Consider the following 24,461-nt stretch of genomic DNA (forward strand, 5'->3'; position numbering starts at 1 on the left):
CACCACCCACAGCTCCAATCTGCTAATTAAATTTGCCTACGACACTACATTGATTGGCCTTATCTCAAATAATAATGAGCTGGCCTACAGGGAAAAAATCATCTCTCTGACACAGTGGTGTCAAGCAAGCAACCTCTCCCTCAGTGTTGCAAAAACAAAGCAGCTGGTTGTGGATTATAGGAGGAATGGAGACGGGCTAATCCCTATTGACATCAATGGATCTGGGGTTGAGAGGGTAAACAGCTTTAAGTTCCTCAGCATCCACATCACTGAGGACCTCACTTGGTTGGTACACACCAGCTGTGTGGTACAACAGCGCCTCTTTCACCTCAGACGGTTGAGGAAATTTGGTATGGGCCCCCAAATCCTAAGAACATTCTGTAGGGGCACAATTGAGAGCATCCTGACTGGCTGCATCACTTCCTGGTATGGGAACTGTACCTCCCTTAATTGCAAGACTCTGCAGAGAGTGGTCCAGACAGTCCAGCACATCTGTAGTTGTGAACTTCCCATGATTCAGGACATTTACAAGGACAGTTGTGTTAAAAGGGCCCATAGGATCACTGGGGACCTGAGTCACCCCAACCACAATCTATTCCAGTTGCTACCATCTGGAAAGTGGTACCCGCCGCATAAAAGCCAGGACCAGCCAGGACAGCTTCTTCCACCAGGCCATCAGATTCTTCCACCAGGCCATCAGACTGATGAACTCACACTGACTTGAGTGTACTCTATATTACATTGACTTCTATTTATTATAAATTATCATAAATTACTATGATTGCACATTGCACATTTCGATGGAGACATAATGTAAAGATTTTTACTCCTCATGTATGTGAAGGATGTAAGAAATAAAGTAAATTCAATTCAATTCACGATTTCTTTGTCCCCCATTACTACCTCCCCAGCATTGTTTTCCAGTGGTCTAGCATCCATTCTCGCCGCTCTTTTGGACTTTAGGTATCTGAAGAAACTTTTGGTATCCTCTTTAATATTATGGGCTAGCTTATTTTCATATTCCACCTTAACCTTCTTAATAGCTTTCTTAGTTGCCTTCTGTTAGTTTTTAGAAGCTTCCCAATCCTCTAACTTCCCACTAATTTTTGCTTTATTATATGCCCTTGTTTTGGCTTTTATGTTGATTTTGACTTCTCTTGTTAGCCACGATTGTGTCACCTTTCCTTTAAAATACTTCTTCCTCTTTTAGGATGTATATATCCTGTGCCTTCTGAATTGCTTCCAGAAATTCCAGCCATTGATGCTCTGCAATCATCCTTGTCAGTGTTCTTTTCCAATCAATTCTGACCAACTCCTCTCTGATGCCACTGTAATTCCGTTTACTCCTCTGTAATACTAATACATCTGATGACAGCTTCTCCTCAAATTTCAAGGTGAAATCGATCACATTATGATCACTTGCACCTTTTTGGTAACTGTGTGGATTTAAGGAGACGTAAGAGACTGCTGATTCATCACCACCTTTGATTCAGGCAATGACAGTAATATCATCAGCAAACTGGAATATGGCATCAGAGCTGTGCTTAGCCTCATAGTCATAAGTATAAAGTGAATAGAACAGGGTGCTCAGCACACAGCCTTGTAGTGCACCTGTGCTGACAGTGATTGTGGTGAAGATATTGTTGCTCATCTGAACAGACTGAGGTCTACAAGTGAGGATATCGAGGATTTAGTTGCATAAGGAGTAATTGAGGCCTAAGTCTTGGAGCTTATTGATTAGCTTTGAGAAGATGATGGTATTGAATGTTGAGATGTAGCCAATGAAAAGCATCCGGATGTGTGCACCTTTGTTGTCCAGATGTTCCAGAGTTGGGTGAAAAGCCAATGCCATTGACGGTATGTGATCTGAATCAGGTTTATTGTCACTGGCATATGTCGTGAAATTTATTGTTTTGTGGCAGCAGTACATTGCAAACATTAAAAAACACCATCGACAAATAAGACGGAGAAAAAAAATAAAGAAGTAGTGTAAAAAGAGAGCAAGGTAGCGTTCACAGGTTCATGGATCGTTCAGGAATCTGATGGTGGAGGAGAAGAAGCTGTTCCTAAAACACTGAGCTTGTGTCTTCAGACTCCTGTACCTCCTCCCACAATGTAGTAATTAAATGAGGGCTTGTCCCGGATAGCGAGTGTTTATTTGCGGCATTGCCTTTTGAAGATGACTGAATCTACAGCCCTCTGCAGCTTTTTCTGATCCTGTGCAGTGGGCCCTCCAACCCAGACAGCAGTGCAACCAGTCAGAACGCTCTCCACGGTACGTCTGTAGAAATTTGCTAAAATCTTTGGGGATATACCAAATCTCGTCAAGATCTTAATGAAGTTTAGCTGCTGGCGTGTGTTCTTAATAATTGCATTGATATGTTGAACTCAGGGTAGATCCTCAGAGATGTTACCTCCTAGGAACCTGAAGCTGCTCACCCTTCGCACTGCTGGGTCTTTTTGGTTGAAATCCCATGTCAGATTCTGACCACAGACAAGAGAAAGTCTGCAGATGCTGGAGGTCAAAGGAACACACCCAAAATTCTGGAGGAACTCAGTCCTGATCAAGGGTCTCAGCCCGAAGCATTGACTGTGCTCTTTTCCATGGACGCTGCCTGGCTTGCTGAGTTCCTCCAGCATTTTGTGTGTGTTGGTCTGATTCTGATTGCAGATTTGAAGAGATCTGAATGGATGCCATGCAAATCTATGATGATAAGAGGCATAGATAGAGTGGGCAGCCAGCACATCTTTCCCAGGGAAGCAATGGCTAACATGGGAGGACATAATTGGAGGAAAGTATAGAGACGATCAGAGGTAGTTTTTTCTCACAGAGAGAGAGTGGTGGGTGTGTGGAACGCCCTGCCAGAGATGGTGGTAGAGACAGAGACATTAGGCATATTGATAATAGAAAAACGGGGAACTATGTAGGAAGGGAGTGATAGATTGACCTTTGAGTAAGTTAAAAGGTCAGCACAACATTGTGGGCCGAAGGGCCTGTACTGTGCTGTATTGTTGAATGTTGTATGTTCTATGTTCTGCTTTCAAAGAATGCTCAAGAAATAAAAAAAACTATTTCAGTTTAAGTCAAATGGATAAATTGTTTTCAGTCATCTCGCTATAAAAAGGTTTTATTAAACTAGAAAGAGTGCAGAAAAGATTTACAGGTGTGTTCCCTCGACTTGAGGGCAAGTGTTACAGAGAGACATAGGGCAGGCTAGGATTTTATTCATTAGAACATAGAAGTATGTATAACCATAAGATGCACAGATATGATGAAAGCACTCAGTGATATGGGACTCTATTGTGGAATGAAAGTGGGAAAGGGTTGGGAGAGGGAAATCATGGTTGGGAAAAGGGGAAGGGAGATGGGAGGGAGCATGAAAACCAGAGAAACTTTCTGTAATGATCAATAAACCAATTGGTTGGAATCAAATGACATTACCTGGTGTCTCAGGACTGGGTGTGTCTGCACTCGCAGCACCCCCTTCACCTGGTACTCCTCCTCTCCCATCTGTCCCACAGCCCTCTCGTGGTAGTCCTCTTTCATCATTCCCAGCATCCTTTGCTCCCTCCAAATTTACAAACTTACTCTCAGCTCCACGTTGATAAATATACAGCCTGTAGAAAAGTCTTAGGTGACCCTAGATGTGTATATATATAAGACTTTAGCACAATACTATACATTAACAACATTTAAAAGGAACTTGGACAGGTACATGGTACATGGACAGGAAAGGTTTAGAGCAAAATAAGCCAAATCGGACTAGATTGGAAGGGGGCTTCTTGGTCAACATGGACGAGTTATGCCGAAGGCCCTGTTTTAAATAGGGGACGTCCCTAAACAGAAGTACATTTTTAATTTGTTGATTGTGCAGCATGTGATTCCTGATTTTGAGGCACTTGCAGGAAATCTGCTTGCTTCTTGCACATCCACAAAAGTAAAAATAACTGGCATTACCTCATTACTACCACTTCCTTCCTCAGTTCTGCCTTCAGTGATGGCTGATATGTTTCCTTCCTCTCAGCTGAATCCAGAGGCACTGCTCTGATCTCTGTCTTTGACATCTCTCCCTTTTCCACCAGCATGCAGGTCAAATCTTCCAACTCTGGACCTTGCTTCATTTCAAAAGCTCTCGCGCCCCCCCCCCACCTTGTCACGCAACCTCCGCCAACTCCACGCTATGAGATTGAGAATCGCACGCTAAAGACCAGAAGCAGGTAGGACCTGAGTGTGTTTCTGGTTGCCACACTGCAGGAATGGAGTGATTTTGCTTGAGAGAGTGCAGAGGAGATTCACCAGGATGTTGCCAGGATTGCAAGACTAGTTACAGAGACTCTACAGTGAAAATTAAGTATGAAATCATAAATGAAAACTACAGTGAACAAACAAGACAGCAGCAAAGGTCATTGGCTGCAGTCTACCATCACTGCAGGACTTGTATGTGTACAGGTCAACAAGGTGGGTGGGAAAAATCATTGCAGACGCAACTCACCCTGCAAACTACCTTTTCCCAAAGCTTCCTTTTGGAAGATGTTAAAGGGCTATTAGAACAAAAACTTCATGCCATCTTAAAAATATCTTCCCTCAGACTGTCCATCTGATCAACCAATCTTTTCAGGCCCCACCCCCCTCTATCTATTACCTCAGACACTCCACTGTAAACACTTTAAGTCACCTTTTATAACTGTTTACATTGTAAATACGTATTAGTATTTATGTATTCATGCACATTTTATTCCATATCTGTACTTTAACCTTTAACTTTAAGCTTTATGTGATCATGTCTTCTTTAAGAGCATTTCCACACAGAAGGTGGTGGCTATGCGGAATGAGCTGCCAGAGGTTCAGGTACAATGACGTTAAAGATTTGGAACAGGTACATGGGCAGTTAGCTTTAGTATTTGCCACACGTACATTGAAACATCAAAACATCAAGTGAGATGTGTCTTCTGCATTGACCACTAACATGGTCCGTGAATGTGCTGGTGGCAGCCCACAAGTGTTGCTGTACCCACGACTCACTAAGCCTAACCTGTATGGTATGTGGAAGGAAATCAGAGCATCCAGGAGAACCCGTGTGGCCATGGGGAGAGTGTAATGATGCCCTACGGAAAGCAGTGAGAATTGAACTTCAGTCTCTGACCGCTGATGCTGTGAAGCATTATGCTGCCTTGTCGTTCACAAGAAAGGGTTTGAGGGATACAGCCAAATGGCACCCGTTTAGGTGGGTAACTTACTCAGCATGGACCAGTGGGACTAAGGTTAGGGCTGGGTTAGCACCTGTTTCCATGCTGTATGACTCTATAACTAGTCAGAGTGCTCCAGCTGTTCACAATCTTTACAGATGATTTGTTGGAGGAAATTTTCAGGTTTGCTGACAACATTAAACTGAAAGTGACTGTCAGTAGGGGAGAGGATGTGACACCAATTCAGTTGATATGGATGACTGGGTAAGTGGGAGGGAGCACTCAAACAGAATATGATGCAACGTGGACAAATGTGACCAGAACACATCCGAGTGTTTGTTAAACAGAGGGAAACTGGAACAAGATGTGCATGCACGCAAGTTACTGATGTACCTAATAAAGTGGCAACTGAGTGTATATTTGTGGTCTTCTGCTGCTGTAGCCCATCCACTTCAAGGTTTGATGTGTTGTGCGTTCAGAGATGCTGTTCTGCAAACCACTGTTGTAACGCATGGCTATTTGAGTTACTGTTGCCTTTCTGTCAGCTTGAACCAGTCTGGCGAAGTCCTGACGAAGGGTCTCGGCCTGAAACGTTGACTGTACCTCTTCCTACAGATGCTGCCTGGCCTGCTGCATTCACCAGCAACTTTGATGTGTGTTGCTTGAATTTCCAGCATCTGCAGAATTCCTCGTGTTTGAATCTCTGAGATCAACCTGTCTGACATCAACAATCATTCCATGGTCAAAGTCACTTAAATCATATTTCCTCCTCATTCTGATGTTTGGTCTGAACTTCTTGACCCTGTCTGCATGCTTTCAGGCACAGAGTTTCTGCCATATGATTAGATGCTTGCATTAACGAGCAGCTGTACAGGGGTTTGAATGTTATGCAGTTGAAGACAGGCTGATTTAAGATGGCGCTGGTGAAGCTCAGAGACAACTTGCCATGGCAAATGGAACAAACCGAACAATAAATAACTCTATTAAACACACTATAATAACATCTCCTCCTCGCTGACGATCAACACTGGTACACATCAGGGGTGTGTGCTTAGCCCACTGCTCAGCTCTCCCTATAACCATGACAGGGTGGCTAGGTATAGCTCAAAAGTCATCTATAAATTTGCTGATGATGCAACCTTTGCTGGTGGAATCTCAGATGGAGACGAGAGGGTGTACAGGAGTGAGATAGATCAGCTGGTTGAGTGGTGTCGCAGCAACAGCCTCGCAGTCAACGTCATTCAGACAAAAGAGCTGATTGTGGACTTCACCAATGCTGTCTCAAATTCGCCTATCTTCAACTGAGTAATGTAATTTCAAATCCCTGTACACCTGCTCGTTATGCAAATACCTAATCATGTGGCAGAAACTCAATGCATGAAAGGATAGGATGAGGGAACACTAACCAATCCTCATAGAAGGATCAGAAGTGGGGAAAGTGAGCAGTTTCAAGTTCCTGGGTGTCAAGATCTCTGAGGATCTAATTTGGTCCCAACATATTGATGCAGCTATAAACAAGACAAGGCAACAGCTATACTTCATTAGGAATTTGACGCTTGGTTTGCCACCGAAAACACTCGAAAACTTCTACACTCAAAAACTTGTACCGTAGAGAGCATTCTGACAGGCTGCTTCACTCTCTGCCACTGTCTGGCATGCCTGGTACTGCACAGGATTGAGAGAAGCTACAGAAAGTTGTAAAATTAGTCAGCTCCATCTTGGGTACTAGCCTGCATAGTATCCAAGACATTTTCAAGGAGCGGTGCCTCAGAAAGGCGGTGTCCATTACTAAGGAACCCATCACCCAGGACATGCCCTCTTCTCATCGTTACCGTCAAGAAAGGGATGCAGAAGCCTGCAGGCACACACTCAGTGATTCAGGAACAGCTTCTACCCCTCTGCCGTCCGATTCCTAAATGGACATTGAACACTACCTCATTTTTTAATTATTTCTGTTTTTGCACTATTTTTAATTTAACTATGTAACATACATATATACACTTACTGTAATTCATTTACTTATTTGTTTTTCTGTATATTATGTATTGCTGCTGTTAACAAATTTCACGACACGCGCCGGGCGGGGTTAATAAACCTGATTCTGATTCTGACTGTTTTTCTCGGATACGGTGACTGCAGTCAATAGCTTGTAACTTCACTTTTGGAGTCGAGCTTTTGAACCACCCGTATGATCTGGCATTTTAGAGGTGTGAATTGAAGCCTTGAAGGTGCAGGATGGTTGTGGCATGGTAGGTACAGGCTGGACCTGGTAGTGGGGCCCAGGCCCAAGAGCAGGGAATGAGCCAATATTTGGCCATTGCTGGAGTGGACTTTAAGACGATTCGATGTTGGAGAACTGGAGTGAGGAAAGGCAGAGTTGAGGTGGTAGGGCCCAGCCCTGGGTCGGAGAGTGAGGAATGACTCGAAGTTTGCTGATTTATGTGCTGGACCAGATTGAAAAGGTCAGTGTGTTGGGGCCCAAGGTGAGGGATGAGCTGGTGTTCAGCTCACTTCTTCTCTGGGTTTACACATCTCTGCGTTGAGCTAAGGCTGTGGCCAACAACTAACGGGCTCCTGCACCGGCTTTGTGGCTGTGAACTGACTTGGACTTCAGAAAGGGTAAGATGAGGGAACACACACCAGTCCTCACAGAGGGATCAGAACTGGAGAGAGTGAACAATTTCAAGTTCTTGGGTGTCAATATCTCTAAGGATTTAACATGGGCCCAACACACTGGTGCAGCAATGAAGAAGGTACGACAGTATGGACACCAGTCTCCATTGTATCCAGGACATCTTCATGGAGCGGTGCCTCAGAAAGGCCATGTCCATCATTCTGGACCCCCATCACCAGGACATGCCCTCTTCTCATTGCTACCATCCGGAAGGAGGTACAGGAGCCTGAAAGCATACACTCAAAGATTCAGGAACTGCTTCTTCCTCTCTGATATCTGATTTCTACTTTTTTATTTGTTTTTGCACTACTTAATTAACTTAACTCTTTAATAGACACACATAAATATATTGACCATAACTCACAGTTTGTTTCTGTATTATCATGTATTGCTTTTTACTGGTACCACAAAGTTAACAAATTTCACAGTGTGTGCTGGTGATATTAAACCTGGTTCTGATTCTGATTCTAACTTCTGTGAACTTCAGTTCTGAATGTTATTTGCTTACTTTTATTGTTTGCACGATTTGTTTTTTATTCTGCACATCTGGTGTTTGATGGTCTTTTTTAAAAATGGGTTTTGTGGCTGCCTGTAAGATGAATCTCAAGCTTGTATATAGTACACATACCTGGATAATAAATATACTTAACTTTGTACCGTTGAATATACAATACTCGTACAGTAAGCTAACCACAGCATCACCACCACATGCACTTGCTTTCTGCGTGTGGTGTGCTGACTACTGTAAATAAAAGCCTTGTTTCCTTGTTACTGTTAGTCTTGGCGAGTTTATGTAAACCTCAACTGTAGAGCACCAAAGGAATTTAAAAGATATTGCATCCAACCTGTCGCTGCAGTGTCAGTTCTCTGAAACACTCAATGCTCCTTCAAGGTCTGAACAGGCATGTCAAAGCTCAGAAGGTAGTCAGTACCACTCTTGCTTTGTGTCCCATTAATGGGCCATAGCTAGTCTCTGAGGGGTGACCTAACTGCCCACAGGCCTTGCTGTGACTCTCACCTCTCAGTTAAGTATTTCTAGGCTCCAGAGTCCCAGGCTGACCCTCCAGAATAACTGAGAGGGAATCCAGCACTGTTAGGGGGGAGGGCTGTGTTAGTTTTCAGACTTTAAATCAATATCCACCTCACATTAGCTGAAATCACTGTAGCCAGCAGAGTTTCAACTAACTATGAGACCATAAGGTGTAGGAGCAAACTTATTGGGCTATTCAACATATTGAGTCTACTCTGCCATTCAGTCATTGTAGATTTATTGTCCGTCTTAACCCCAGTCTCTGCCTCTCCTTATGACCTTTGACTAATCAAGAACCTAGCAGCCTCCATTCTTAGTCCACACTAGACCTGATAAATCCGCAATCGAAGCTTTTTCTCTTCGTTTTGACCCTCTGTCCACATTGAAACAGAGTTTTCCTCCCCCGAAAACGGAGATTTTCTAAAACACCCTCCAGAGTGTGTAAATTTGAAAATGTCGATTGTACAGAGCAGTGTGGACGGGGTAAACAGATATTTTTAAAAACGCTGTCATGAGGTGCCGGAACAGATGGCAACAGTGCGGCATTTCGTTGTTTTCTTGAACGCAACCTCCCACACAACCTAACAATTTCAGAACAGACGGCAACGAGACTGAAGCCAGAAGAATTAGAAATGTACTCACCAAATACTTTGACCCATAGCTTACTGAATAAATAAGTATACTCACTTTGCCCTGTTTTCTGTTGTTGCTTGTATGAAAGTGGCTTACCTATTTATGCAAGTACTTCTCTGACAATAGATGTGTTAACAGCCTAATGTAACATTGTATGGAAATACAAGATAACACTGATGCAGACATGTTTTATACATTTAACAAGGTGCTTTATTAATGCAGCAGAGTTGGTCAGTTTTTCAATGCTTGTCGTCAGCCGGGTCATACTGTCCGTGAATTCCCTGTCGGTTGCCTCCATATGCTCCAGTATTTGTTTTTTTTTAAGTTTTAAGTCCTCCTGCACAAGAGCCAACAGCAATTCCTTTTAAGTTTTTCTAGTCTGTAACTGGCCAAATGAGTACCAAGTATACTGATTCCTCTTCACTTGTTTTCTATGTGTCCTGCGTGTGCTCAGTAGGAGGAGATTCGCCCAAATATCCATCTAATGTGGACGGAGATATTTTTAAAAATGCCTGGTGTGGATGCCTTTCATTTTTATGTGAAACCGGTGTTTTCTAAGTTATCCGGTCTAGTGTGGACGTGTAGCCATAGAAAGTACAGGGTAGAAGCAGGTCCTTTGGCCCATCGTGCCCTTCTAAGCTATTTAAAATGCCCACTCCCACCGACCTGCCCTTCATATCCCTCCCATCCATGCACCTGTCCAAACTTCCCTGTCTTAAATATACCCAAAGTCATGGCCTCCACAGTCATCTGTGGCAATGAATTCCATGCTTTGGCTTAAAAAATTCCACCTCACCTCTTTTCTAAAGGGGTGTTCTTCTGTTCTGAGCCTGAGTCCTTCTAGACTCTCCCACTATTGGAATCATCCTCTCCATGTCCACTCTCTCTAGGCTTTTCAATATTCAAAAGGTTTCAATGACAAACCCCCTCATTCTTCTAAGCTCCAGCAAGTACAGGCCCAGAGCCATCAAACGCTCCTAATACGTAAACCCTTCCGTTCCTGGGGTTTTTCTTGTAAGCCTTCTCTGGATCCTCTCCAATGCCAACGTATCCTTTCAGAGTACAGGAAGGAGAGAGAATCTCGACCCACTGCAGTTCACCTTTTGCTGGTCTCAGGTGGATGCTATACTCATCTCTGGAGCATTTGAACAGTAAAGATGTCTACATTAGACTATTTTTTATTGATTGCAGTTTCAATTTCAATACTATAATTATACAGAAACTCATCTCTAAACCCCTAGATCTGGGACTCAACACATCCCGTTGCAACTTCCTGACCGATATTCGCAATCAGTAAGGATAGGTAGTAACACCTCTGCCCCCATTATTCTCAACATAAGGCTGCAACCTAACCTTCCCCTGTGCACTCTCTTGCTCCAACACTGTCTACAAATTTGAAGATGAGATCTCCATAGTGGGTGGAATCTCCAATAATGACGAGTCAGAGTACCGGAAGGAGATACAGAGCCAAGATAAACAACCTTTCCTGCAATGTCAGCAGAACAGAAGAGTTCATCATTGACTTCAGGAAGGGGTGGGGTGCACACACTCCTGCTTACATCAATGGTGCTGAGGTCAAGGTGGTTGAGAGCTTTGATTTCCCAGGATTAGGTTTCAATTGATTTTAGAGTAGGTTAAAGGTTGGCACAACATTGTGGGCTGAAGTTCCTGTACTGTGTTGTAATGCACTATGTTCCATGAACATCACCAACAACCTGTCCTGGTCCAGCTTTGAAAATACCATGGCCAAGAAAGCACACAGTATCTCTGGGAGGGTGAAGAAATTTGGCATGTCCTCCTTGACTCTCACCAATTTTCAGAGGTGCTCCAAAGAAGATATTCTACCTGGATGCATCACTGGTTGGTACGGCAACTGCTCTGCCTGAGACCAGAAACACTGCAGAGTTATGGACACATCACAGAAACCAGTCTCCTCTCTACAGACTCTGTCTACACTTCTCGCTGCCTCAGTAAAGCAGCAAGCATAATTAAAGACCTTGCCCACGTCGCACATTTTCCCTCAAGGAGGTACAGGAGCCTCAGGAACCACACGGCCAGGTTCAGGAACAGTTACTACCCCTCAACCATCTGGAAGGAGGTACAGAAGCCTCAGGAACCACACCAGCAAGTTCAGGAACAGTTATTACCCCTCAACCATCTGGAAGGAGGTACAGGAACCTCAGGAACCACACCAGCAAGTTCAGGAACAGTTATTACCCCTCAACCATCCGGCTCTTGAACCAGAGAGGAATAACTTCACTCGCCTTCACTCACTCCAAAACTGAACTGTTTCTACAACCTATGGTCTCACTTTCAAGTGCTCTTCATCTCATATTTTTGATAATTATTGCTTATTTACTTATTTACTTTTTTATGTTTTCACGGTTTGTTGTCTCTTGCACGTTGGTTGTTTGTCTTTCACTGACTACTGTGTTTCTTTGTATCTACTGTGAATGGCCACACGGAAATGAATCTCAGGACAGTACATGGTGACACAAATGTCTTTGGTAATAAACTTACCTTGAACTTTGTACGACCTTGATGTGATGAAATGATCTGTATGGGTAGCAAGCAAAACAAAATTTTTCACTGTACCTCAGTATATGTGACAATAATAAACCAATTTTAACAATTTAATTTTACCAATTTGACCTTGTACTTGTGACATAAATTATCCCAAAGAAAACCAAGGTAGTTCACAAGGAATCTGCTGAGTACTTCTGCCAGTTTGTTTTTATTCTTTTGGTATCCTAAACAAATATACACTTGGTGGCCACTTTACTTGGTACCTCCTGTTCCTATTAAAGTGGCCACTGAATGCGTGTTCATAGTTTTCTGCTGCCATACCCATCCACTTCAAGGTTCAAAGTGTTGTGCATTCAGAGATGCTCTTCTGCACACCACTGTTATAACGTGTGGGTATTTGAGTTCCTGTCCCCTTCCTGTCAGCTTGAACCAGTCTGGCCATTCTCCTCTACCTCTCTCATTAACAAGGCATTTTCACCAGCAGAACTGCTGTTTACTAGATGTTTTTTGATTTTTCCACTATTTTCTGTGAAATCTAAGGACTGTTGTGCGTGAAAATCTCAGAAGGTCAGCAGTTTCTGAGATACTCAAACTACCCTGCCTGGCACCAACAATCATACCACAGTCAAAGTCACTTAGATCACATTTCTTCCCCAGTCTGATGTTTTGTCTGAACAACTGAACCTCTTGACCATGTCTGCATGCTTTTATGCATTGAGTTGCTGCCACATGATTAGCTGATTAGATATTTATCTCAATGAGAAGGCGTACCTAATAAAATGGCCATCGGGTGTACGTACATCACTTAGTCAGCTTCACTTATTCCTCATCCCTAATTACCCTTGAAAGGAATTGTTCACCAGGCCATTTCAGAATCTGCTGAGTTCAGTGAGATATAGCCCAGTCTAGATGAGGATATCACCATCACCTTATCAGTCAACAAAGACATCAAGGAGCGTGTGGAGAGAAATTGGGAATATGAAATCGATTCAGAGGAAGACCTATGATTGGATGTCTGACCAGTCTTAAAGAGCAGAATTTAACCATAAAACTAGGAAATAGGAACAGAATTAAGCCATCAAGTCTGCTCCATTATTCAAGCATGGCGGATCTTTTTTTTTCAATCCCATTCTCTGAACCTCCTTACCATTCAATACCCTATTTAGCTCTGCCCATTGACTTGAGCTTCACAGCCCTGGTGTGGCAATGAATTCCATAGACTGAAAAAATTCCTCCTCTTCAGTGTTTAAGGGACATCTTTCTATTCTGAGATTGTGCCCTGGGATCTTAGATTCTCCTACTATCCTAAAGCAAGGAGAATGGTCTTTTCCGGTACCCTAGGCTTCTCTGACCAAAATGCCAGCTGTTAACTGCTTTCTGTGGGATTTTTCCTGTGCCCAAGGTGAATGGTATGTTTTTTTTTCCCCATTGCAATGGTGATTGCAACCCACTAGTAGCGAGCAAAGAGATTTCCGGAAATACTCAGAATGTGCAGAGGCCTGATGTCCACAAGTCCAAGGGACAAAGGATGGAGGCCTGGAGACTTGAGTTGAGGCCTGGGTATCTGTGTGTGCAGGACAGTAGGAAAAGGCCTTGTGTTACTGTTATTACCTGGTTTTGTTCTGTTGCTGCTGCTGCTTGTGCTCTCTTGAGCATTGTGGACGTGTCATGTCAGCAGCGTAATACGTGACAACACTCGTGGGCTGTCCCCGCCCCCAGCACATCCTCAGGTTGTGTTGGTTGTTGATGCAAACGACTCATTTCACTGACCCTTCCACACCTTCGGGACACTTCCTTCACCGTCTGTAATGGTCCTACCCGTTATTTCATCCTCCGTCGGATTCACGCCTGCAATCGCCATCTTTTTGACTTTGTCATGTTAGGCAAAGATCGCAAGATCCTACATCTACGGACTCCAGAGCCTGCCGGCCCCGACGCTAGCAGACATGAACTTCAGATTGCGGCGTCTGCCACTGATCTCGCCGGCTCCAACACCTCAGGGCATATTCAAAACCCGGACTCCAGCAACGACCATGGACACCTTCACAGCGATTGCGCAACCACCAACTGCGACGCCAGCCTTGAACTCCAGGCCGGGTCTTTATGTGCTGCTGTTGTGACTCCCGTCTCCCTTTCCCCCACCAATACTCTGCAATCCCGTCTCCCTCAGATCCCATCGTCAGCTCCTGGGTCCTCAGAGGCTCCACCTTCCTCTCACCCCAACCCTCCCCTCTCCGTTGACACCCCCAGCCTCCCCCCTCCCCCCCCTGATCCCAGCTCTCATCCGTGCCGGGTCTTTACCATTCCCTCCGACCTTCAACTGTCGGAGGCAGAATGCTCTGTCCTCAGTAAGGGCCTCACCTTTGTCCCCCTTCGCCCACACCTCAGCGAGTTCCGTGTTCGCCACGATGCGGAACTTTTCTTCCGCCGTCTCCGTCTCCGAGCCTACTTCTTCGGCAAGGACTCCTCCACCCCCACCGATAACCCCTTCTCCCGTCTTCAACCCTCCTCTTCTTCATGGACACCCCGCTCTGGTCTTCTGCCTGCTCTGGATCTCTTTATCGCTAATTGCCGACGGGACATCAACCGTCTCGACTTCACCGCACCTTGTCCCCATTCCAACCTCACTCCTTTGGAACGCTCTGCTCTCCACTCCCTCCGCACTAATCCTAACCTTATTATTAAACCCGCCGATAAGGGGAGTGCTGTTATAGTCTGGCGTACTGACCTTTACCTTGCCGAGGCACAGCGACAACTCGCGGATACCTCCTCTTATTTACCCCTCGATCGTGACCCCACTAAGGAGCACCAGGCCATTGTCTCCCACACCATCACCGACTTTATCCGCTCAGGGGATCTCCCATCCACTGCTACCGACCTTATAGTTCCCATACCCCGCACTTCCCGTTTCTACCTCCTACCCAAGATCCACAAACCTGCCTGTCCTGGCAGACCTATTGTCTCAGCTTGCTCCTGCCCCACTGAACTCATTTCTGCATACCTCGACACTGTTTTATCACCCCTTGTTCAATCCCTTCCGACCTATGTTCGTGACACTTCTCACGCTCTTAAACTTTTCGATGATTTTAAGTTCCCTGGCCCCCACCGCTTTATTTTCACCATGGATGTCCAGTCCTTATATACTTCCATCCCCCATCAGGAAGGTCTCAAAGCTCTACGCTTCTTTTTGGATTCCAGACCTAATCAGTTCCCCTCTACCACCACTCTGCTCCGTCTAGCGGAATTAGTCCTTACTCTTAATAATTTCTCCTTTGGCTCCTCCATTTCCTCCAAACTAAAGGTGTAGCTATGGGCACCCGTATGGGTCCTAGCTATGCCTGCCTTTTTGTTGGGTTTGTGGAACAATCTATGTTCTGTGCCTATTCTGGTATCTGTCCCCCACTTTTCCTTCGTTACATCGATGACTGCATTGGCGCTGCTTCCTGCACGCATGCAGAACTTGTTGACTTTATTAACTTTGCCTCCAACTTTCACCCTGCCCTCAAGTTTACCTGGTCCATTTCCGACACCTCCCTCCCCTTTCTAGATCTTTCTGTCTCTGTCTCTGGAGACAGCTTATCCACTGATGTCTACTATAAGCCTACTGACTCTCATAGCTATCTGGACTATTCCTCTTCTCACCCTGTCTCTTGCAAAAACGCCATCCCCTTCTCGCAATTCCTCCGTCTCCGCCGCATCTGCTCTCAGGATGAGGCTTTTCATTCTAGGACGAGGGAGATGTCTTCATTTTTTAAAGAAAGGGGCTTCCCTTCCTCCACTATCAACTCTGCTCTTAAACGCATCTCCCCCATTTCACATACATCTGCTCTCACTCCATCCTCCCGCCACCCCACTAGGAATAGGGTTCCCCTGGTCCTCACCTACCACCCCACCAGCCTCCGGGTCCAACATATTATTCTCCGTAACTTCCGCCACCTCCAACGGGTTCCCACCACTAAGCACATCTTTCCCTCCCCCCCCCTCTGCATTCCGCAGGGATCGCTCCCTACACAACTCCCTTGTCCATTCGTCCCCCCCATCCCTCCCCACTGATCTCCCTCCTGGCACTTATCCGTGTAAGCGGAACAAGTGCTACACATACCCTTACACTTCCTCCCTTACCACCATTCAGGGCCCCAAACAGTCTTTCCAGGTGAGGCAACACTTCACCTGTGAGTCGACTGGGGTGATATACTGCGTCCGGTACTCCCGATGTGGCCTTTTTTATATTGGCGAGACCCGACGCAGACTGGGAGACCGCTTTGCTGAACATCTACGCTCTGTCCGCCAGAGAAAGCAGGATCTCCCAGTGGCCACACATTTTAATTCCACATCCCATTCCCATTCTGACATGTCTATCCACGGCCTCTTCTACTGTAAAGATGAAGCCACACTCAGGTTGGAGGAACAACACCTTATATTCCGTCTGGGTAGCCTCCAACCTGATGGCATGAACATCGACTTCTCTAACTTCTGCTAGGCCCCACCTCCCCCTCGTACCCCATCTGTTACTTATTTTTATGCACGCATTCTTTCTCTCACTCTCCTTTTTCTCCCTCTGTCCCTCTGAATATACCTCTTGCCCATCCTCTGGGTCCCCCCCCCCTTGTCTTTCTTCCCGGACCTCCTGTCCAATGATCCTCTCGTATCCCCTTTTGCCTATCACCTGTCCAGCTCTTGGCTCTATCCCTCCCCCTCCTGTCTTCTCCTATCATTTTGGATCTCCCCCTCCCCCTCCAACTTTCAAATCCCTTACTCACTCTTCCTTCAGTTAGTCCTGACGAAGGGTCTCGGCCTGAAACGTCGACTGCACCTCTTCCTAGAGATGCTGCCTGGCCTGCTGCGTTCACCAGCAACTTTGATGTGTGTTGACTCATTTCACTGTCTGTTTCGATGTAGATGTGATAAGTTAATAAATCTGAATTGGAATTTGAATGTGAACAGATCTTCAGATATTCTTTGCTGGGAGATCCAGTTGGAGCGGAGTGGGGGTGACTTGTAACTGAAGGGGTTTCAGTCTGGGATAGTGAGGAGGGCATGGGGGACAGGGAAATGTCTTGCGGTCTCTGCCCCTGGCCCTTCACCCCTCCCCACTGAGGTAGGATCAGCTGTGATGAGCTGTGTGGTGAGATAGCTTTCGTGTCCAGGAAGGGATTAATCTGTGAGCATCGCATTGCTCTCTGTAGGCACATGATGTGCAGACAGTGGGGAATGCATCTCCTCCAAAGTATGCCAATTTTCAAAAATACCTCACTGGCTCTCTGAGAAAGGACGTATTCATGATATGAAAGGCTTGGATAGAGTGGACATGGAGGGAATGTTTCCAGTAGAGTCTAGGACCAGAAGGCTCAGCTTCAGAATCAAAGAACATTCCTTTAGAACATAGATGAGGAGGAATTTCTTTAGCTAGAGAGTGGTGAATCTGTGGAGTTCATTGCTTCAAATGGTGGCAGAGGCCAAGTCATCGAGTATACTTAAAGTGGAGGCGAATAGTTTCTTGATTGGTCAGGGCGTCAAAGGTTATGGGGAGAAGGGTGGAGGACGGGGTTGAGAAGGAAAATCAATTTGCCATGATTGAATGGCTGAGCAGACTCGATGTGCTGAATGGCCTAATTGGACCATAAGACCATAAGATATAGGAGCAAAATTAGGCCATTTGGTCCATCGAGTCTGCTCCACCATTTCATCATGGCTGATCCATCTCCCTCTCAGCCCCACGCTCCTGCCTTCTCCCCTTAAGCCTGCATGCCCTGACTAATCAAGTATTTATCAACTTCTTCCTTAAATATACCCAATGACGGCCTCCACAGCTGCCTGTGGCAATGAATTCCAAAGATTCACCACCCTCTGGCTAAAGAAATTCCTCTTCATCATTCTAATTCTGCTCTTCTGTCCTATGGTCTTATGGGCTTAAATGCATGTCTGCATGGTTACAAGTCCAAGTAACAAGCAGGACAGCTGAGGTTCATTCGCAACATTGTGCAACATTGAACAGAAACTGGTTATAGGGAAATATTAAATTTAAATATTGAAATACTTCTTCTCAAGCCCCTGTCAAAAGTGTGAAAGTGGAACATCTTAGAGACGTCAGCAGCCGTGTTGAGAAGGAATAATTAGAAAGGGTTTCGGAAGTGTGGTCACTGATGTCAGCTATGCGGATCACTTCTATGAACAGGAGCCTGCAGAAGAGTTCTGCCTTCTCTGTAACAGGAACTTTCCATCACTCCTTTACCCTGAGCAGTGATGTCACTCGTTTTTGGTAGAGTGACTTACCGACAACAGAATACTGTGTGAAACGGCTGCTAGCATTCTTGGAGGGATTTCTAGTCTCGATTAGAGTGAGGGAAAACACAGCACAATCTTCTTCCATGTTAGACCACTAAACCACTCATTTCTGGACATGATCACACACCTCTGAGGGTGTTTCCTGTATATAGACTGACTGCCACATCCTCTTCTTACTACTACCAATGGGTAGGAGGTATAGGTGTCTTAAGTTGCACACCACCAGGTTCAGGAACAGTTATTACCCTTGAACCATCAGGCCCCTAAACTGGCATAGGTGATCTCTCCACAACTCTGAACAGATTCTTTGACTTACACACTCACTTTCAAGGACTCATCACAAATCATGTCCTCAACATTATATTTTATTTGTATAATTTGTCTTCTTTTGATTGTAAGTCAGTCTTTGTCTATGTAGTTTTTTTTGGTAAAATCTATTGCATTTATTCTCCTGTAAATGCCTGCAAGAAAATGAATCTCTAAATATTATATGGTAACACATAACAACACAATTACCACTGTCTGGCTTCTTCCTTGAAGCCGATGTCTAATCCAGTTTACTACCTCATCTTGAATGCTGATCGACTGAACTTTCTTGACCAACCTCCCATGTGGGACCTTATCAATGGCCTTGCTAACGTCCATGTAGACAACATCCACTGCCTTGTCTTCATCCACTTACCTGGTAATTCCCTCAAAAAGCTCTATAAGATTAGTTAGATATGACCTACCACACAGAAAGCCATGTTAACAATCCCTAATCCACCCCTGTCTCTCCAAATACTTATATATCTGGTCCCTTAGAATACTTTCCAATAGCTTTCCCATTACTGATGTCAGGCTCAGTGGCCTATAATTTCTTGGCTTACTCGTAGAGCCTTTCTTAAACAACAGAATAACATCACCTATCCTCCCATCCTCTGGCAACATCGCCCAGGGGCTTATCTACGGAAAATAGCACCCATGGCAAGCACTGAAATTGAGCCCCTGTCCAAACATTTGACACCCATCTTTTAGATAACTTTATCAGCTCAAAAGTACAAGTCAAGCTCATTAATCTTTTAATTAACAAACTATGGTACTACATGAAAATTATAACTGCACCTTCCTTGCTTTCACTGATGGAAATTGGTCTATGATGTGATCAAAGTCAGTTTTTCAGTTTCTTCTCTTTCTACACTCAGCAGAGCAAGATCACAGAGTCTGCCTTGACCCATGGAGGCTCTCAAATAAGAAAGTATTAGCTTTAACTTGCTGAATGATCTCTCACAGCTGATGATGGAAACTGCAATGGTTAGCATTATCTGAATAGCAATGCAAAGATTGGGGAAGACGCTCTCATCTCCATGCTGAACAATAAATTCAAGAAGCTCTTCAGGTCTTGATGTTTTCACGTTGACCCGCCTTGATAGCAACATTCTGCAATCCCAAATTTCTTCATATAGCTGCTGTCCATCAACATCAGAGCTGTACAATTTGCCCAAATTTTTGCACTTCTTCTTTAGGTCGTTACTGTCGGTGCTGTAACACAGGCCCTTGACATCGAGAAGGAACCCAAACTTGGCGTCAGTGTCATGCAAACGAGCGAATCTTTCGTCCATTTCTCTGTGAAGACGGTCAAGTGTTCCTTTCATGACTCTTTCCATTTCTTCCTTAGCTGTTAACCCAGCGTCTCTCGAGTTCTCATTGGCCATTCCTTTCTTTTGTCTCTGACGTCTTTGAACTTCAATATTCCATTCTTGACAGAGACCGACTCCTTCTTCGAGTGACTCACAAACCAACACTTCTCCTTCATCATAAAAATGATCTCGGAGGGCTTTCAAATCCAGGGCAGCATCGTGGAAGTTCATGCTAGGATCCTGCAGCCTCTTTTGAATACGGTCAATTCGAATGAGTACTTTGTTCCAAAATCCTAGCAAAATCAGAAAATTGTAACTCAATATGCAGTTGTACAGCTGCCTTGCATCACTTCTTGCTTTACTGGTCTCGTTTTCATTATCTATCATGTCCTGGAGAACTTGAAGTATCTCCTCAAGGTACTTGTTGACGGGCTTCACTGCTTCTGTCCTTGCACTCCCCCTGGTTTCGGACTCCGACTTAACAACCACAGGCATGGCGTTTTTGAGTTTTTCCCAGCGCTGTGTTGAACGAGAGAGAAACACATAGAGAGCTTCGATGGTTCCAAAATACGTGACCATCATTGTATCCTGCTTGGCTGCATGTACACCCACCACGTTGAGTGAGTGATTGTCGCAATTCACAAACACTGCCAGGTTGTTTTTCTCACTTATTTTTTGATGAACACCACTTCTGTGTCCAGCCATCACAGCAGCGTTGTCATAGCACTGTGACCGACAATCTTGTAGCTCCATTTCGTCCTTCTCTAGCTGTTTCAAGATGTCTTCAACCAAGCTCTCAGCATCCTTCTGGCTTATCTGGATAAAACCAAGGAAGGAATCTCTAACACAGACTGTTTTCCTCTCAAAATCAACTTCCACATACCTCACTACTTCTGACATCTGCTCATGGTGTGCCTGATCAGGAGTCGAGTTGAACGTGAGACCATAGTATTTGGCTTTACGAATGCTTCTCAGTAAACTCTGGTGAACGGTGGGTGCCATCATGTGGATGAATTTGTTCTGGACACCTGGTGAAAGATAAAACATGGATCCAGGATGACTTTCCAAATGAGTGAGGTGTTCTTTTATGACAGGGTCAAAGACGGCCAGCAGTTTCAGTAAGCCAAGAAAATTTCCCACATTGGAGTCATCGTCTAGCTGAAGTGACTCCCTGTGAGCTCGCAAAGTCAGGTTCTAAGTCGCAAGGAATTTTATGCGGTGAAAGATTCTCGTCAAGATATCACGCCACTTCTGCTTTTCCTTCTCAATCTGTGACTGAAATACCGCTTCAATAACTCCTCTGTTTCCAGCTGAATTTCTTTCCATTTCTTTCCACTGTGTGAAGCATTCCCGATGATTCTTGGCATTTTCATGAACACTAATCCTCTCAGGTGCTTTCCACTGGTTGAATCCACTTTCCTGCTCCAATGAGGATTGATGGTCTGACCGGGAATAGAGAAGACAACAGATACAAAATGCAGACTTTTTAGAAGGGGAATAGACCAGCCATGAGCGAGTCACTTCCTCACCACAACCATTTCCCAATTTCCTCTTGAACCAAGTTTTGTTCATTGAGCAGTTATTTGTTGGTAGGAAAGGCTCCTCACTGTTGTGGAAATACTTCGAACCCAGCTTTATTATTTCTGTTCTCAACGCGTCAGGCAGAATTGCTTTTCCAGTATCCTTGTCGAACTTCAGAAGTCCAATGTCATGCTGTTCAATCACTTCTGGTATGACAGTTCGAGGCTCTTTGACACCATCCAGTTCACTAGGTTCAGTGTCGTCAGGTTCAATCACGTCAGGTAAAATCTCATCAATAAACTCAACGTCACCACCACCACCATCGCCTTCCCCTCCTGTCATGTCCACATTCTCTGTCATAATCTCTTAATCTCCTCATACTCAGATTTAGCTGACTTGACTTCCTCCTCGGCTTGTGACGCATTTGTACTTAATCCACCTTCGGATTCTAACAAACTTGTAGCAGGTGCAGGCGACTCCATGGAACGTGTCGAACTACTTGTTCCAGGCTTTTCAAAGAAGGGCACGAAGAACTTGCTCAACTTCTTGGTTTCCTCCGCCTCCAACTTTCATCTCTTCCGTCCTTCAGCTCCACTTTCCTTCTTCTTCATGAGGAAACGTTTCATGGTCTTCTTACACAGTGCTCTGAGATAAGGCCATCCTAGTGCTTCTCAGCCATGATAATCAAAGACAGATCACACATCTGAAGAAAATTCTTTTTTCACTATCTGAGGATGGCTTGTCTGACTTTAATAGAAACTGCTCAGTGGCGCCACCCCCCCCCCCTTCAAGTGGCGCCCAGGGCACGTGCCATACCTGCCATACCTTAGACACGCCATTGCCATTGCCCATGGCTAACGATGTTTTAAATGCCTCTGCTTCGTCCCCTGCAATTTCTGCTCAAACCTCCCACAGGGTCTGAGGGACACCCTGTCAGTCCTTGGGGATTTATCCACCCTAAGTTAAGAGCCTATGGTATTACAGGAAAGTTACTGGCATGGTTAGGGCATTGGTTGATTGGTAGGAGGCAGTGAGTGGGAATAAAAGGATCCTTTTCTGGTTGGCTGCCAGTGACCAGTGGTGTTCTGCAGGGTTTGGTGTTGGGACAGCTTCTTTTTATGCTGTATATCAATGATGGAATAGATGGCTTTGTTGCCAAGTTTGAAGATGATATGAAGATTGGTGGAGGGGCAGGTAGTGTTGAGGAAACAAGTAGACTGCAGAAGGACTGCAGATTAGGAGAATTGGCAAGATAGTGACAAATAAAGTGCATTTTGGAAAATACATGGTCATGCATTTTGGTAGTAGAAGTAAATATGCCAACTATTTTCTAAACAAGGAGAAAATCCAAAAATCAGAAGGGCTTGGGAGTCCTTCTGCAGAACACCCTGTAGGTTAACTTGCAAGTAGAATCGGTGGTGAGGGAGGCAAATGCAATGTTAGCATTTATTTTAAGAGGGCTAGAATTCAAGAGCATGGATGTGATGCTGAGGTCTTATAAGGCGCTGGTGAGGCCTTACCTTGAGTATTGTGAACAGTTTTGGAGTCCTCATCTAACAAAAGATGCGCTGGCATTGTAGAGGGTTCAGAGGAGGTTCACAAGGATGATTTCAAGAGTGAAAGGATTATCATACGAGGAATGTTTGATAGCTCTGGGTCTGTACTCACTGGAATTCAGAAGGATGAGGTGGGGGGTGGGGGGGGTCTCATAGAAACCTTTTGAATGTTAAAAGTTCTGGACAGTGTAGATGTGGAAACGATGTTTCCTATGATGGGGTAGATAAGGACAAGAAGGCAACACCTCAGGATAGAGCGGCGTTCATTTAAAACAGATGTGGAGAAATCTCTTTAGCCAGAGGGTGGTGAATAGTCTGTGATCTCTCTACGACTTTGCTCCTCTAAATCCCGTGGATGGTCTATAATATAATCCCATGAATATGGTCATACATTTCTTATTCCTCAGTTCTACCCATAGATGAGCTCTCTAGTTTGTCCTGGCTGAGAACTGCCGTGACATTTTCCCTGACTAGTAACGCCACCCCTCCTACTTTAATCTCTCCCACTCTATCACGTTTAATCCCTCTTGCTCTATCACGTTTAATCCCTCCTGCTCTATCATGTTTAATCCCTCCTGCTCTATCATGTTTAATCTCTCCCACTCTATCACGTTTAATCCCTCCTGCTCTATCATGTTTAATCCCTCCTGCTCTATCATGTTTAATTTCTCCCACTCTATCACGTTTAATCCCTCCTGCTCTATCATGTTTAATCCCTCCTGCTCTATTACGTTTAAAACAATGGAAACCTGGAACGCTGAGGTTCCAGTCTTGCCCCTTTTTCAACTAATGGCTACAATGTCATAATTCCACGTGCTGATTCATGCCCTGAGCTCATCTGCTTCTCCCACAATACTCCTTACATTGCAACATACACAGCTCAGAACATTAGTCCCATCATGCTCAACCCTTTGATTCCTGCTTTTGTATGCAGTCTTACAACATCTGTGTCCACAACCACTCCACTATCTGTTCTGGCACTCTGGTTCCCATCCCCCTGCAGCTCCAGTTTAAACCCCTTGGTGCTGCACTTAAAGCGTTGACTATGGATGTAAGAAAGAAAAGGCGTTGCATGGTTTAATCCTGTAAATATCTTTGTTATGAATAAAGTTTACATTGAGATATATATAAAGAATCCCACAGCATCTGGAAACCTGTGACTCTGTCTTGGAGGCCAATGTCAGAGTATCCTTCACGAGAGTGAAGCCTTGCAAGACGTCAGGCCCTGACAGTGGGACTGAAAACCTGTGCTGGCCAGCTGACTGGAGTGTTCAATGTCATCTTCAATCCATTATTGCTGCAGTCAGAGGATCCCACCTGTTTCAAAAGGGATCAGTTATGCCAGTGCCCAAGAAGAGCAGGGTGAACTGCTTCAATGACTATAGCCTGGTAGCACTTGCTTCTACCATGAAAGGTTGGTCATGGCTGGA

At 44.8% G+C, this 24,461-nt stretch overlaps 1 protein-coding gene across 2 annotated transcripts; it reads right to left on the bottom strand.

Moving 5' to 3' along the window:
* Window positions 1–9,747: 9,747 nt before the first annotated feature.
* On the bottom strand, window positions 9,748–21,472 carry LOC140205477 (zinc finger MYM-type protein 1-like). Of its 2 annotated transcripts, none has more exons than XM_072273085.1 (3): window positions 19,440–21,472; window positions 12,045–12,080; window positions 9,748–9,861 (listed from the first exon to the last, which is right to left on the bottom strand). In XM_072273085.1, the coding sequence occupies exon 1, from the start codon at window positions 20,999–21,001 to the stop codon at window positions 19,469–19,471; it is 1,533 nt and encodes a 510-aa protein (XP_072129186.1). In that variant the 5' UTR covers window positions 21,002–21,472; the 3' UTR covers window positions 9,748–9,861; window positions 12,045–12,080; window positions 19,440–19,468. The 2 variants fall into 2 exon arrangements, with proteins under 2 accessions (XP_072129186.1, XP_072129187.1); XM_072273086.1 differs by lacking the exon at window positions 9,748–9,861 and adding an exon at window positions 10,552–10,659.
* Between the last annotated feature and the right edge of the window lie 2,989 nt (window positions 21,473–24,461).

Source organism: Mobula birostris, chromosome 11 (assembly GCF_030028105.1).
Source record: "Mobula birostris isolate sMobBir1 chromosome 11, sMobBir1.hap1, whole genome shotgun sequence".
In the NCBI taxonomy this organism is placed as follows: domain Eukaryota; kingdom Metazoa; phylum Chordata; class Chondrichthyes; order Myliobatiformes; family Myliobatidae; genus Mobula; species Mobula birostris.

Bases quoted from the DNA above. Each gene is read 5' to 3' on its own strand.
- LOC140205477 (XM_072273085.1), bottom strand. From the start codon at position 21,001: ATGTTTTATCTTTCACCAGGTGTCCAGAACAAATTCATCCACATGATG.